This window comes from Trachymyrmex septentrionalis, unplaced genomic scaffold (assembly GCF_001594115.1).
Source record: "Trachymyrmex septentrionalis isolate Tsep2-gDNA-1 unplaced genomic scaffold, Tsep1.0 scaffold132, whole genome shotgun sequence".
Classification (NCBI taxonomy): domain Eukaryota; kingdom Metazoa; phylum Arthropoda; class Insecta; order Hymenoptera; family Formicidae; genus Trachymyrmex; species Trachymyrmex septentrionalis.
The window spans coordinates 1,244,293-1,258,917 of NW_017304461.1; the positions used below are offsets into that span (position 1 = coordinate 1,244,293).

The 14,625-nt window shown below is 35.3% G+C and overlaps 1 protein-coding gene across 1 annotated transcript in view; it reads left to right on the forward strand.

Annotated features, from left to right (window-relative positions):
- Positions 1–7,108, forward strand: part of LOC108757131 (division abnormally delayed protein) — a 55,908-nt gene extending 48,800 nt beyond the window's left edge. The window contains exons 7-8 of the mRNA XM_018501523.1: positions 3,645–3,840; positions 4,918–7,108. Coding sequence (XP_018357025.1) covers positions 3,645–3,840; positions 4,918–5,024 — 303 coding nt within the window. The 3' untranslated portion in view covers positions 5,025–7,108. The remainder of the gene's footprint in view (positions 1–3,644; positions 3,841–4,917) is intronic.
- The last annotated feature ends 7,517 nt before the right edge of the window (positions 7,109–14,625 follow it).

Consider the following 14,625-nt stretch of genomic DNA (forward strand, 5'->3'; position numbering starts at 1 on the left):
ATTATTATATGTATATAAATATTATAAATGTATTTAATTTATTATTAATTATTATACATCTACATATTTAATTACACATAATTTTATTATACAATATAGAAATCATAAAATTGTATAAAATTATTTTGTTACTACTTCAGAATTTAATTAAAAGATGCTGATTTCGCTGCAGATTCATTGTAAATTTTTATTCTCTCGTATTAGATGCAAATTTCATTGGGTAAAGCGATTTGTCGTGATTCGTAAACTGTTATCGCGATAACTTGTTGGTGTGGAAAGCCCGCCCGGTGACCCGTAACTGCCAGACGAATGTACCAGACGAATCATAAATTCTCGTCTATCTAGAATTATTCATAGAATAGAGATCGTAGACGGTGTGTCGAGGCACGTGTCGCGTTGCGTAGATTTCACCTGAAAGCGCACGTGGGTGCTCAAACTCGTTCAATAGAGTACAAATACATGTCGGGAGAATTGATCGCTTGACCGCTGAAATAATTACGTTGAAGGATAATCATATTGTAAGTTTTGTAATACAATTATTTCTAGAAAATTATTGCGCATCTGATTCATGATCGTCGCGCCTGTACATTGAAAATTCAAATGTGTAAAAAGTGATTTTAATATATGTGTGTGATTAGTTTTTAACAGTGAAAAACACTATATTGTATTTAAAAAATGGATTCATACCTTTTAACGTGTAATGTCATTGAAAACTAAGTTACACATATATATTGATGTCATTTTTTATACACTTAGATTTGTAATATATACCTATCTCTAATGTCCGGTTCCAACGTAAGATTTAATCTCAGTTTAATTTACTCTTTATCTTTTTTAATTTCGAATTAGAAAAAATAAATAGTAAGAGAAATCAAGATGAAAATTATTCTTACATCAGTGAAATCAGCTTAATGATAGCTATTGCATTTCTAACTTTAAACTTGCAACTATATAAAGTTGATAAACTATATATAGTTTTTTAAGTATATAAACTAATTTTATACAGTCTTGATCATAAGTATAATCATTCAGTTGTTTGCATCTTTCTTGGAGAAAACTAACAAGATATTAAAATTAATATAAATATTATATTTTTCAATAAAATTATTATTTAATTTATTTTTCATTAGATAGAGAATGATTACGTTTGTGATGATTCAATATGTCGAAATACTTTATACTTTTGGTCCAAGGCTATATAAAATTATAAAAATTTTGGGAGATTTATATTTCTGTATGAATCCGAATTGAGGATAGATTTCTAAGTAAATAAATTTTCAAATTTTTAAACAAGTTTGTTTACGATTCGTCATCTTCGTCTCATCGTATTCTTTCGTAGAGTTTGTGGCGTCATTAAAGTTGGCAACCGTCGCGTGTGGGATACACGCATAGTGCCTGATACACGCATAGTGCCTTATACACGCATGTTAATTCGCGTGTGAGTAATCGGACCGCTTACTTCTGATTGGAATATCGTCAGACACGCGTATGTACGCATGTATACACGGTGTTCATGATCGATTTGCTGTCCGTTGTATGAGCGACTATCTCCGATAAATGGTTCGTCCAAATAACTTTGTTAATTTGCGTCATGCAATTCCGTAACGTGAAACGAAATCTTCGTCGACGAAAAATTCACTCGGGATTCCCCGGATTGCGAACGGATTGTTCAAATATATACCATGTACATGCATGAAAAAAAAAAAAACAGTTTTGGTAAAAAGTATCGAAAAATTTAGCTAGAAACAGATGTGAAAATAAATTTTGTTGAATTCTCAAAATAATTATGTAGAACGTACAAACTGCTAGAATTTTTTGTAGCATTTTATAGCACATTTGCTCATCATACTTGAGTTTTCTGAATAATTATTTCGACGGTCTAACAAAATTATTTTCAGATCCGTATCTATCTAAATTTTTTGGAGTGGAATTTCACTCTGAAGAATCAGAATTGAGCCAGTCCTAAAAAAAGAGTGGCTCAGTTTTCAATCTTTAGAATATGAGATTTCACTCTTCAGAGTGAGAGAATCACTCTAAAAGTTTTTGAAAGAGTAAATTTTATTAGATACTTTAGCAAAATAGTTTTTTCCGTGCATATGATACGATCGCACGAGCGGCGTGATATATCGAGTCGCGAGACCAGTGAATAATAGAACTCGAGGTCTTATTGGCAGGTGCGAGCATTAAGTAATGGTCACGAGATGTATGTGTGTGTGTGTGTGTGTGTGTGTGAGAGAGAGAGACAGAGAGAGAGCGAAATTAGAGGCTGCCTGTCGGTGTTTGATTTTAGCAGAATATAAATCTATGTCTTCGTTATATTCGTCAAGTGATTAGATTTGAATGAAGAGTGTTGGCGATTAATTGGACACTGCTTATATCTGCGATGGGTCAAGTGGGTTAATTGAGATCTTTGGGTAAATGGGACAACTTAATGAGTTACCAATGACAAAGCTAATCCCTATCATCTCTTCGCGATCACGCGGCGGTTGCCGAGCGTGTGCTCGCGACTTTTCCGACGAGACTCTGGTATATAATAGCCATTAATTTCGGAAAATTATGCGTTATCCCCACACTTAGTCGGCGATTTCAATTACGCTCGTAGTCAAGTTATAATTTGTAGCCACCTTGCTCACGCATAATGAGCGGTATTTCACCGACTGACGATTGATAACAATTAATCTCGTCACAGTGTCTTATTTTCAACAATATGACACGCAAACTATTTCGTCGCATTGATAGAAAAATAGCAAAAGTAAAAAATTAGCATTTTTCGAGATAATGGATGGAAATCATTGATTCTAAGGATTAATATATTGTTATGAATAAAATAACATAAAAATGGCGGATTGCAGTGTTCGAATTTTGAAAATCTCATCACACAGTTTTAAAAAATACATTATAATTTAAAATATAAAATGAACCGAAAATGAAATTATGCATATTCACTATCCATTTAAAATTTTGTTCTAATTCAGAAAGAATTTTAATCATAAATAAGTATACATATTTTTTTGTGACGCTAAGAAAAGAACATATGAATCCTCATTAAAAAAGTTTTTTTGTTAATAATTTTAGAAGTTTTAAAATTTTTAACCGTATACAAAATTGCAATATTTGAATTCAGCAAATAACAGAACAGAATTCAGAATACAACATATGACAGAACAATTTTTTGATATTTGACTATGTTGTATTATATGTTACTGTAATTAGAATTATTATAAATGTATAATTATAATTAGAGTCAGAAATACCAAAAATTTTTCTCTCAGCTTATAGAATGAATATAATTATATCCTACATGAATAAAATCAAACTATGAAAAATAAGAACTGTGAAACATAGAATTAGTCTACATTATTATATTATTTAAATAATCTCCCAGGATTATCAGGATTCATATGTTTCACTTAGAGGTTAAAAATGCACCAAAGAAAAGTTGCTAATTTTCAGTTATATTTTTTTATCAATGCAACGATTTATGACAATAGGAAGTAATTATAACAATAGGATGCGGATGCAACTTTATAGAAATAATTAATCTGAAATATTTAAACAATACTGCTATAATACTAGTACGTTTGAATTACGTCTAATACGATGATAACGAGAGTATGTCCATATTCTGCGTGTTTTCGAAACAGTTGGTGCAGTCCCAATTGTCGTCCGACATTGGACCAGATGCCTTTCTGGCCGACGAGGCCTTGGACGGCTCCGGAAGCGGGGACAGCCCGGTTTGGAGGCAGCACGGAAACGGTGAGATCGATGACGACGAGGACGGCCACGATCGCGACGATGACGACGAGGCCTCCGGCTCCGGAATGGGTCCCACCACGATAGGTATCGTATCCCACGGGCCATTTACGTCTGCATTGATTTGCATTTTGATAATATCAGCCGGTGCATTCCCGGTGGAAACTTCATTGTCAGATGAATCCTCTGTGTACGGCGCGTATCGAGTGTCATTATTAGCGATAGGACTTCATTCTCGACCAGGGTTCTATAGCACGTATCAAATGGCGCATTATCTGTCGATGTGTCTCGACAAAAGAGAGAGAACAGTTTTTTTCCGATAAAAGAGCATAATAGGAATTAGTATGATTTAATTACTGAACACAAAGGCAATTGCAAAATAAGTGCACGAAGTATTCTGGTAATGCGTAATTCCATGCGGTGCACGTTAAATATTATCTGAAAACACATTTCAACAAGAGGGATTCCAATAATAAAGGAGAATTCGGATTAACAACGAGAAGCACAGGAGATAAAAATTAGCGGTGCGAGAAATGGAAAGGCAGCAGCGATTTTAAAATAACATACTGAGAGAGAAAAATATTTGACATTTGTGACTAATTGCATGATAAAATAATTATGGTTAGGAGCTCTCCATTTTATAGTTATTTCAATTTGCTTGTTATATAAAGCTTTTTAGATAAAATTTTATAATATTCTTCAAGAGAAAATAAATTCTTGTTTTGAGTACAAAATAAGTTTTTAAAATTTATAATAAGTATATTTTTTAAGACTATTATTCAGAAAATATTCTTTGTTAAAAATAATCGTTACTTAAAAATGTAAACTGTGTAACATTTTTATTACCAAAATGATATTTTTTTATGTGTATAGGCGATCCCAAAGACGATTATAAATGATCGAGGCCATCTATATATGTTTTTTGTATATAAAACTGTAAATATAATAATTATTATTAACATTATGTAAAAAAATAGAGTTTTTAATTTTATAATCATAACATTACCATACAATTATATACTCATAAATACCAAACACTTTTCTGTCCATATAGATGAGACCGCTTTTCTTATTCTAATTACAATTACGGGGAATATTCGTTTCATTCAAACAAGAAAGGAAACTTGATGTGCCAAAGAAATGAATTTGCATTTTTCGTTTCAGACCCGTCGATGAAGACTCATCCGAATGGTCCGCTCCACGATGGGTCGTCAACGATCTTGTTATCATTCGCGGCCCTCGCTATCGTCTGTGCATCGCTTATCGCTTAATCGGTTACATCGCCAAGAGGGTATGATTTCGATCGCGATTCACGGCCAACGTAGACAAGGCATAGATAAGAAGAGTTAAACTAGTTTCGCGATCGGAGGATTGTTAGCAGGTCGGATCCTATCCACTTTTCACACGGGATTCTTCCGGCGTGCGTGAATGCCGATGAGCAGTCTCGTAAGGAGATTCACGGGTGAGCTTCCGCCTGCCGGAATCGCGTACAAGCGATGCCGTTGATAATTTATCGATGGCGTGTTGGGCAGCGAAGCGAACTGTTCCTGCCGCGATCCCGCTGGAAGGACGCCGCGGTTCTCAGTGATATATATCGGTATGCGAGAAGCGCGCGCGCGCGCGCGTGTGTGTGTGTGTGTGTGGGTGTGTGTGTGTGTGTGTGTGTGCGCGCGTGTGTGTGAGGGGCGGTTTGTAAAAGTATACGATGGGGAGAAAGGGAAAGAGAGAAAAGAGCGTACGGCAAAGTGGAAAGAAGTGATAGGCGAACCGAGTCTGAGACGTCGCGCTCATAAAACGGGATGATAAATTTCGCGATGTTTTCCAGGTGCAGTTTTTCGATAGGAATGTTAGTTTCTTTTTCTTATTTTTCGCGTATCAATTTTACGCAGATAGTTCGCGAAACTGGAGCGCGTGATGCTTGCCTCGGTAAAACGCGAAATTAACGCTTTTAAAATGCAAACGTGACTCTTCCCAAAAGTTATATTCAGGAGAGGAAAGGTTCTATTAAGTTTTGTAATTTTTACGAGATGCGCAGCGCGCATTTATGCTTTTTGTTTAAAGGGACAGTTATTGACTGTTTTGATCGAGTAGAATATTATAAATCTCGCTAGGAATACTGCAGTGAAATTATCGCCGCCAGAATCGAGGTTTAAAGGAAGGTCGGTATTTTGTGTGTGCATGTTATATATATATTTTTAGTAAATTTTCAAAATTCACGATTTTATTTATCGCGAAAAAACGAAATTATTAGTGAGACGTATTGGATTAACTTTGCTCAAAAATGCCGCGAGCGATGAGGCAAATTATTGAAAGTGCGAATCGCGCGCGATATAAGTCGTTAGCCAAAAGGGTATCATATAGAGTATCACATATCTGTTTAAAAATGCCATGTACACCCGTTATCTCACCCGACTGGCTTCATGTGGGACTCGAGTCGAAATGTATAAGGCCTAAGAGAGAAAAGTTTCCGTCAAACTGAGCGTACTCGCGCCGAGTGTTAGTATTACATAAGAATGCAGGATGGTGTCGCAGAAGCCAATATCGATCGCCGGCTCCAGGGAGGACAAAACTTCCGATCCGAAGGTCGACGAGTCCGCTGTCCGACTCCGTTTGTCTTTCGCGAGAGGGGAAAAGTGTGTCGCGCGCGACTCTGAGAAATGGCTTCGAGGAGCGTCATCTCCTCTTTGTTATATCGGGTGTATATTTTGTTAGTCTTGAATTGAATTATAAAACGCATGATTCGCTGGGGAAGCGCTTAAAAAAAGACTGTGATTGCGGAGGAGATTTGTAGAGGGAAAGAGAGAGCTGCTAGTGCGCTGATAATTCTGATAGATAAACTTCGCACGGAAGGAATGATTTGGCTGAAAAATTTAAAATTTTGCTGGATGTGAGAATAATTTTGTTGGACCATCAAAATAATTGCTGGAAATGAATTGAACTGTGACAAGCAATGCAAAAAGTTTTGATATTCTAGCAACCAGTTTGAGTTTCTAACAAAATTATTTTGATGCTCCAACAGAATTATTTTAAGATCTGTATCCGGCAAAATTTTTGATCTTTCAGCAAAATCGCTCCTCCCATGCGGTGAAAAACCCTGCATTTTCGCCTTTATATAAGACAGCACTAAACATCAAGCACCAAACGTTGTTCGATCTGTCAGATACAGGATGATCAATCGTGTTAGTTTAATATAGAAAGATATTATCTACTTTTGAAGTAAATTTCTTTTGTTAATTACAAGGATAGAATGCGTGTAGGAAAGATCACGCGTTCGAAAGTGTTCACAAAGGCGTCTGCAATACGTCCAAAATCTTTAATTTATCTTGTTTCTTTTTTGTATTCAATTTTACGGTTATTCGGCTATTTATAAGATAAGAGATATTTTTTATTTATTTATTTCTTTTTAGAAACTTGCCTTTTGCAAAGTCTGATCGCTCTGCTGAATTATGAATCAGATTCGATTTCGCGCGGTTATGTTGCCGGTGCCGAATGCCAGATGAGAGTATGTACATTGAAACGAAAGTATTTTACCTTCACTTCCTACGACTCGCAGAAATCATAAGGATATCGTTATTCTCGAGTCAATCGGCCGCGAAAGCACATGCCAACCAAACAACAGCCGCGTTAGTGTGCCTCGTATATCTCGCGTTTTTCTTTTCTTTTCTTTTTTTTTATATAAAGCATGAAAAAGTGTCTTTCTCGCCCGGCGACGTCGCCTCGTCTACAGCAGACGTCGATATGTTACAGATTATTATTGAAAACTATGAGGGGAGCCCATAATCGCCCGTCGTTGATGACGTACATGCCATATATATGTAATATATATGTATGTATGTATGTATGTAGGTATACAAGGTGGCGCACGAAATGTCATACCATTTGCTTTATATATTGATGAATCAATAAGTAATCTTAATATAAATACTACCTTGATTTTTGAGAGGTAAATTAAGGTCACTTATTGAGTCACCTGAAATATAACACATTTATTTCTATCAAAATTATAGAACTGGTATAGAACTGGTACGGATTTAATTACCAAAGTATGGAAAATATTGGATAATTATATAGCATGACATTTCGTGAGCCACTCTGTATATATCATATAGATATATGTATTTATATGACATATACATCGTATGTGATATACGTGATCATCGCATATGATATATATACATATTATATACATACATATGAAAGTTAACTGCCAACGTTGTACGTACGTGATCGAGAGCTGATTTACTCGGGACGACGCAGTTTACTATTCGGTGTGAACGCGATCCTTGAGTACCGGGTGTACTAAGCGACACGTTTTCTCTTCGCGCCTGTGCGTATATATTTCTGTGATCAATCTTTCACATTTATCTTCATAGAAAAAGGGGCCTTCTTAACGCATCAGACAAATTTGCCAAATTGAAGAAAGAGAGAGGAAACTAGCTCGAAATTCGCTCTCTCACCGTAGCGTTCTCGGGTAGATTAGATCGCGATCGTCGTGAATTTTAAAATACATAAGCATACCATTTTGCATCCGGTCTAGATTGGATCGTCGATCGTGGATCGTGTTCAGAACATTATATGTTTATCCATTTTTTATTAATAGTACATTTTTTTTATTTTATTGATTGTGATCTCGCGAACTAGAAAGAAATTTTTCGAATCATCAATTTTTCTATCATAAATCAATGTTTCTCTCGTAATGAAAACTTAATCAAGTATAGGTCTTTGTAGCTCTTGCTTCTCGACAACGATAATTTACTCTCTAAATTTTATTAGAATCTTACTCTAAAGAACGAAAATCAAGCTAGTCTTGAAAAAGGTTCAATCTTTAAGAGTGAGATTAACTCTGAAAGTTTTCGAGAGTAGAATAGAATTCGATAGAAAAATATTGACTATAAATCGATTGTCCCATGTCGCAACAATAGCGAGAATATTAATTCATCGAAAACATTTGTTCTGCATGTGAGGTGTTTCAAAAGAAGTTTATTAATATTCAGTGATATAATAGAGTTCGATCAATACTTAAACGCGACAATTTTTTTCGTCGTTGAAATGAATCACGTGTATTTTTCGCGATCTCGTCAATGTGTTGGTTAACTGCAAAAGTAAATAATGTGCCAAATCGATTTATCCGCCTCTGTCCCCGTTGACGAACAATTTTGATGCACGAATTAATCAGTAATTAACAAGAGCCGGTTATCGCGACTTTCAATCACGAACGATATTGCATCGTGCAATCACAACACGCGAGATATTAAATTTATTTATAGATACTATGACGTTTGTATACATTTTTAATTTAAAAGTTATATTATCTCTCATCGCTCTTCCCCTTCGCGGATTTTTTATATTTTTATTATATATCTTCCGCGAGATTAATTTGACGATAGTTCCAAGTTGAGATTGTCACCTGTGATCCACGATCGCGATTCGGTGACACAAGAATACCACCGATGTTGAATCTTCGATGCTGCTTTAAGCATCCAAAGCGTTCCATGACTAACGGGAGATCTTTTTTGATATCCTACTTTGGGATTTGAAACGATTTGATAATATTACACGAGCTGTATCTGATTAAGATTAAAGATATATTATCCCGTCGATTTCGAGCAAGAATCCGCACGTTAACTTATTAAAGGGAAACGATAGCGGATAATAATCATGCTGAAAATTTCCGAAAAACTGACATTCTCATGATGAGAAGCGTACATGTTACACTCGAATCTGGTGATTTGCTTTTCAGGTCAATCGGGACGACTTCGAGATAATTGCGACACCGTGACATTTTCCAGTCAGTGCAGGTGTTATCTGTAATATTACCTAAAAGAAACGATTATTTTTAGATGACATTTATATGTATATTACGTGGTGAACAGTGGTCTTATATTATCGACAATTTTAAAACGATTCGAATTCAATTGTGTCAAATAATATCACGATAATTATTCTAAGAATTTATAAGACCTTCATAATATTACGTGGTGAATATTATATTCAACAATTTTAATTGAAACTCAATTGTTTCAAAAAATATCATGATAATATTATCTTTCGAAGAAAGTGGAATTTATTCTTAATACAGAGATACAGAGAGAAATTAGAAATAAATTCTCTCGGTTTTCCGGAATGAAAAGTTTCACGATATCGCGTCTCGCTATCGTCCAGATTGTGACCTCATATTAGTGTAGGAAAGTAAATGTGGTAGCTAAGCAACAACGAGAGACGGAGCTGTTGTTTTCTCCGGATCGTCGGTGGCCGCACGACTCGCGACGCTTCGGCGACGCCGTATTCGTTTTGTACATTTGATTTCCGGATCTTTGTGGAGGGGTGCCGAGTGCCTTTCTGAATATCCCTGGCCGTAGCGTCGTGTCGTCTGCTCCTCGTCAATGAGAGGAGGAGCTGTCAGGACGGCCACCCTTGAATAAGGGTGCGTAACCGGGCGCTTTTTCGCTAACGTATATTTCTAGCATGCAGTGCGTATGTGTATGTGTGTGTGTGTGTGTGCGTGTGTGTGTGTGTGTGTGTGAGAGTGAAAGAGAAAGAGAGAATAAAAAGAAATGAGAGACATGGCCTTCTTCTTCTCCTTTTGTAATTTTAATCCGTCGTATACTCGCCTCTAACGTTTTAACGCGAGCTCGCCGAAGATATCTAGCAGTTTTGTAAACATTTACTTCATGCTGTTAGGATAACACGCTGAGTGCGAAGCAGCGAAGGAGTGGGTGGGAGATGTTTGAAATTAAGGAGTAAAATGCGCTCATGTAATTTTAAGACGACGATCGACGCGGTTGAAAGCTAATGAGATAATCAACATTTTCTATTTCGATCTTTTGTAAGTTATTAATCCATCGTTTTCCGAGACTGCGAAGTATTACGCAGCGACAAGGTTTCGCCATCTGTATTATCCTTCCGGCGAATTTGATAGATTATTGTTTTCTTCGGACTACTAAAAATAAGGCGGAAACCGCGTAGTGTAATTTAAAAGGGATCCAGTCTTCCGAAGGAAAATACGCGCGACAATCGAATTAACCCTGTAGAGGCGAGTATTGCATATTTGAGACATTCATTTTAAAATTTAATTCGGGATCTGTTCAGATTAGTTGTTCTTTTTAGCTGAACTTCTTGCACAATTCATTTTTTTCTCAGCTAAAAAGAACAGAAAGTGCGCAGCGTAATTTGAAAGGGATCCAGATTGGATTTTCCGAAGGGATAAATTCGGAGTAAATTCCGGATTTATACAAATTGGTTTTGTTCTTAGTCCTGTTCTTTTTAGCTGAACTTCTTGCACAGTTCATTTTTTTCTCAGCTAAAAATAGTAAATCTTCATATAATAATTATCAAAAATTTGTTGATATCGACAAAGTATAATATATATATTAATAGAATTTACACTTAAGAACTAAAGATGGAATCACTAAAATATAGCATCTTTAGCTCTGTTCTTTTCAATAGAATTTCTTTGTCACACAGTTTATTTTTTCTCTTTTTCTCTCCAATATAAAAAGAAAAAGAAGGAAAAACGAATTATATATCTATAAGTTTAGCTAAAAAGAATAGATCTTCTAACTGCCAAAAAGGCAATGTGTTAATATACATGTATCAACATGAATATCGGAAAAAGTATATGTCAATAGATTATTAACTTGCAAGATATTTTTTAGTAAAATCAGTAAAAAAAATGAAGAGGACTCCCACGATTCTTTCTTTTTTAACAAGACAATGCTACCTCTAGATGGTTAAGTTGTTCATAATTATCAAAAATTCGAATCCGTTTAAACTCCAATTAGGTCACTTAGGATCCATTGAATCAAACGGGTTCATACGACAGGTCCGATTCACTCTTGCAATCGGACGTGCCATTGTCCGCCGAGGTCCTTCCTTTCAGAGTGCTAATAAGATTGAAATCCGGCGTGTGGCGCGCGGGCGAGATCGGGCCTAATTCAGCGTGGGCCAGGCGCGCAATTGTTCGAGCTTACCGTCGTAATTCTTCAATTTCGTTAGCGGCCTTTGTCGGGCGAATTTAGACAGTGAACTGAGATCGTATGCGCGCCTTCAACAGGAGCGACTCCTTCGTCCTTGTCCGTCGTCGTCAATGCCGAGTGTCTTCGACCTCCCTGATATTCGTTTCGCTTAACGTCGATCTATGTCATACGGGCGTTGTCGAACGACAGTGCATTAATTATTTTTATGTATTTGTTAGTATTATTACTGATTATCTCGATAACAATTATATTGCTCCTTTACTTTCAAAGTGATACAACTACAAAATTAATTTTTCAAGACACAACTAAAAAAAGTCAAATTTTGTCAAGTTTTAAGAGACAACTTGAACTTTAGATTTTTTAAATGAAAAGGGAAAACTGTCTTCAACTTGACAGCAAATTATTGACAATCAAGAAATATCGATAAAAAGAACATATTCTTATCAAATATCAATTTTCTCGTGTTTGCTTCACAACTCTTCTGCTTATGTGATTGAAGTTTGGAGCATTCGTGGAGCGAAAATTAAATGTAAGTTCACACTGAACAAATTAACAATTGAAGATCACTCATATATACATGTGATCATTTTTTTACATCCTTTTTGAATTGCGATTTTTTACAAAGTTAAATTCACCTGTGATAATTAATAGGATAATGTTTATTTAACTCTTTCACATGATGATTTTAACTCAAGAATCATATTTTTCTGAATAGTGCCACTTTTAATACTTCAGTAAAGGAACGACATATAATTGTTTACTATTTATGAAGAGTTGCAAAGTTAATTAGGCCGACATCTAGAAAAATGGTTAGAGTCATTAGCGCAGATAATTGGAATTTATAAGACTGAAGGCAATGTTGGTGGGGAACGACTTTAATTTAATGTCTAATTTAATAACGGACGCGACCCACTCCTTCGCCGCAGAAATTCGCAAAACTGTCGCGGGAAGGAAACAGATAGAAAACCAAGGGGCGAAAAATAAGTGAATGTGTTAGAAAGAAGAAAACGTAATGGAAAATGAGAGACATAGTAAAAAGGAAGGAAGATGCGTTGATCGACTTGTAAATATATAACGAATGCCTGCTGTATTTATATAGTTATATACGTTAAATATATCGACCTAAATGAAAGTAGCAGCTAATAAAAGCAATTGAAGTAATCTTGAACGAATTAACCGTTAGTCGTAATGTTACAGCGAGAGTAATTATTATAATAAGGGAAGCGCGTCGGGCGAGGATGCGAATACTCACGCCGAGGGAATTTTTCGTCGAATGCGTGTCGCATCCCTCGTTTGTTATTGCCATTTGCCTCGTAGCGAAGCGATCTGTCTTATCACACTCAGAGAAAAAGATATAGTAGTGGCAACCATAAAGGTGACAACTATATAAATTTTTATGTAGATTCAATGTACACACACACGGTTGAATAAAATATTTTACAGTTATCGTAACTATAAAATAATTTATTTAACTATGTATATTGACGTACGCAAAGTAAAAACAGAGAGGCAATTACCCTTTTAAATTTTGATAAGGGAAAACAATTAAATTATGAGACTCATTTTTATGACGAAAAGTTAAACGACATATTATTATATGTTATTCGAAAGTTCGTTGGAGATCTATGAAGACTGGCTTTAATATATTTTGATTTTCGTGAAAATGTTTACCCTCTCTGCCTGAAATCTTGGATACGCCCGTGACTGTGTACATTAGTTGAATTAACTACACTGTTGAATTCATATATCAAGTCAATTTGTACCCAATTTGAATTTTATCATTTCTAAAGATCACTACTGCTTCCACTTAATATGTCATTATTTTAATTAAAACACAGTGAAGTGTTAAACAACGTAACTCAAGAAAATGTATTAAATTTGACTCAAATTTAGTTTATTCTTTACTGACTTATAAACGTTGTTTACGTTGAAATTAACCATAGAAATGAATTGATTAAAATTTTTGACGTGCATTTTAAAGTTAAAAATAAAATATTATTTTACTTAAGGGAATTGGGTTACCATTTGCTCCTTTAATTTTAACAGTACATTATATATATATAATTCTATATATATAAAATTTGTGTAATTGTTACTTTTATAGTTGCTAGCACTATTTTTCTTTGAATGCACGGTTTCCTTCGTTTATCCCGAAGGCGGGATACGTATAACAACGGATGAAGATGTACGAACGATTTCATCATCGTTCGATCGAATCGCTTTGTAATTATACCTATAGAGATCGAAAGAATGTGTGTATGGGAGAGAGAATGAGAAAGAGAGACGTTTCGACTACGCTGTATAACAATTATTAGCTTAGCATGATACGTATTTTATGATAAATACTAACAGGACCCGCAGTTTCCTACGGAACTATTGCGTTACACGTTTAGCTATTTAATGCGTTTTTATAGCAATATTTATTGTTGCGCCTGCGTTTACTATGTGATATAGGGCTACTTATATTATTATCTCGTTGTTCGCGGTCCCGTTTAATTAAGCACGACTAATCAACGGGACTCTCCCGAGAGCGGGAAGCGAGGAGGAAGCCGAAAATTGCGAAAATACGGTCACCATTCGCGTTGCCAGTGCGATCGGACGTTATAATTTGTTTAATTGATTACGGCCGGTTCGCCGTTCAACTATAAATTGCATTGATAATGCTAATTGTGCATATAATCCTGTCGTGATTGCAATTAATTGATTTTTCAACGGCGACTCCGTCAATTTGTATCCGAGAAATGTAATTTTATCTCTCTGGATTCTATAAATTCCTACACGGAAAAAAAAGATGTACTAAAACAGCATTAAATAATTTTGTTTAATTCAACAACAATATTAATGAAACAAATAAAATTTTATTAAAACAAGAGCATTTGTTCCATTAATAGTAATT